General features: G+C 62.7%; 1 protein-coding gene across 1 annotated transcript in view; it reads left to right on the forward strand.

Moving 5' to 3' along the window:
• N4BP1 (NEDD4 binding protein 1) overlaps positions 1–212 on the forward strand; it is a gene marked incomplete at its 5' end in the record, with an annotated part of 15,522 nt that overhangs the window by 383 nt on the left and 14,927 nt on the right. Inside the window, one exon of the mRNA XM_015564692.1 lies at positions 7–204. Within this exon, the coding sequence (XP_015420178.1) occupies positions 7–204 (198 nt within the window). The remainder of the gene's footprint in view (positions 1–6; positions 205–212) is intronic.

Genomic DNA, 212 nt, shown 5'->3' on the forward strand with positions numbered 1-212 from the left:
TTCGAGAGCCGCGAGAGCCTGCCCAGCTGCCAGAAGGAGTCGGAGGTGAAGAGGGAGTTCAGGCAGGTCGTGGAGGCGCGCGCCGACAACTACACCATGGACTTGCTGATCCTGCCCACGTCCCTGAAGAAGGAGCTGTTGGCGCTCACGCTGGGGGAGGACGCCCTGTTTGAGGCGGGGGACGATGACATCATTGAGATCAGAGGGCCTGA

This window comes from Myotis davidii, unplaced genomic scaffold, assembly GCF_000327345.1.
Source record: "Myotis davidii unplaced genomic scaffold, ASM32734v1 scaffold181, whole genome shotgun sequence".
Classification (NCBI taxonomy): Eukaryota; Metazoa; Chordata; class Mammalia; order Chiroptera; family Vespertilionidae; genus Myotis; species Myotis davidii.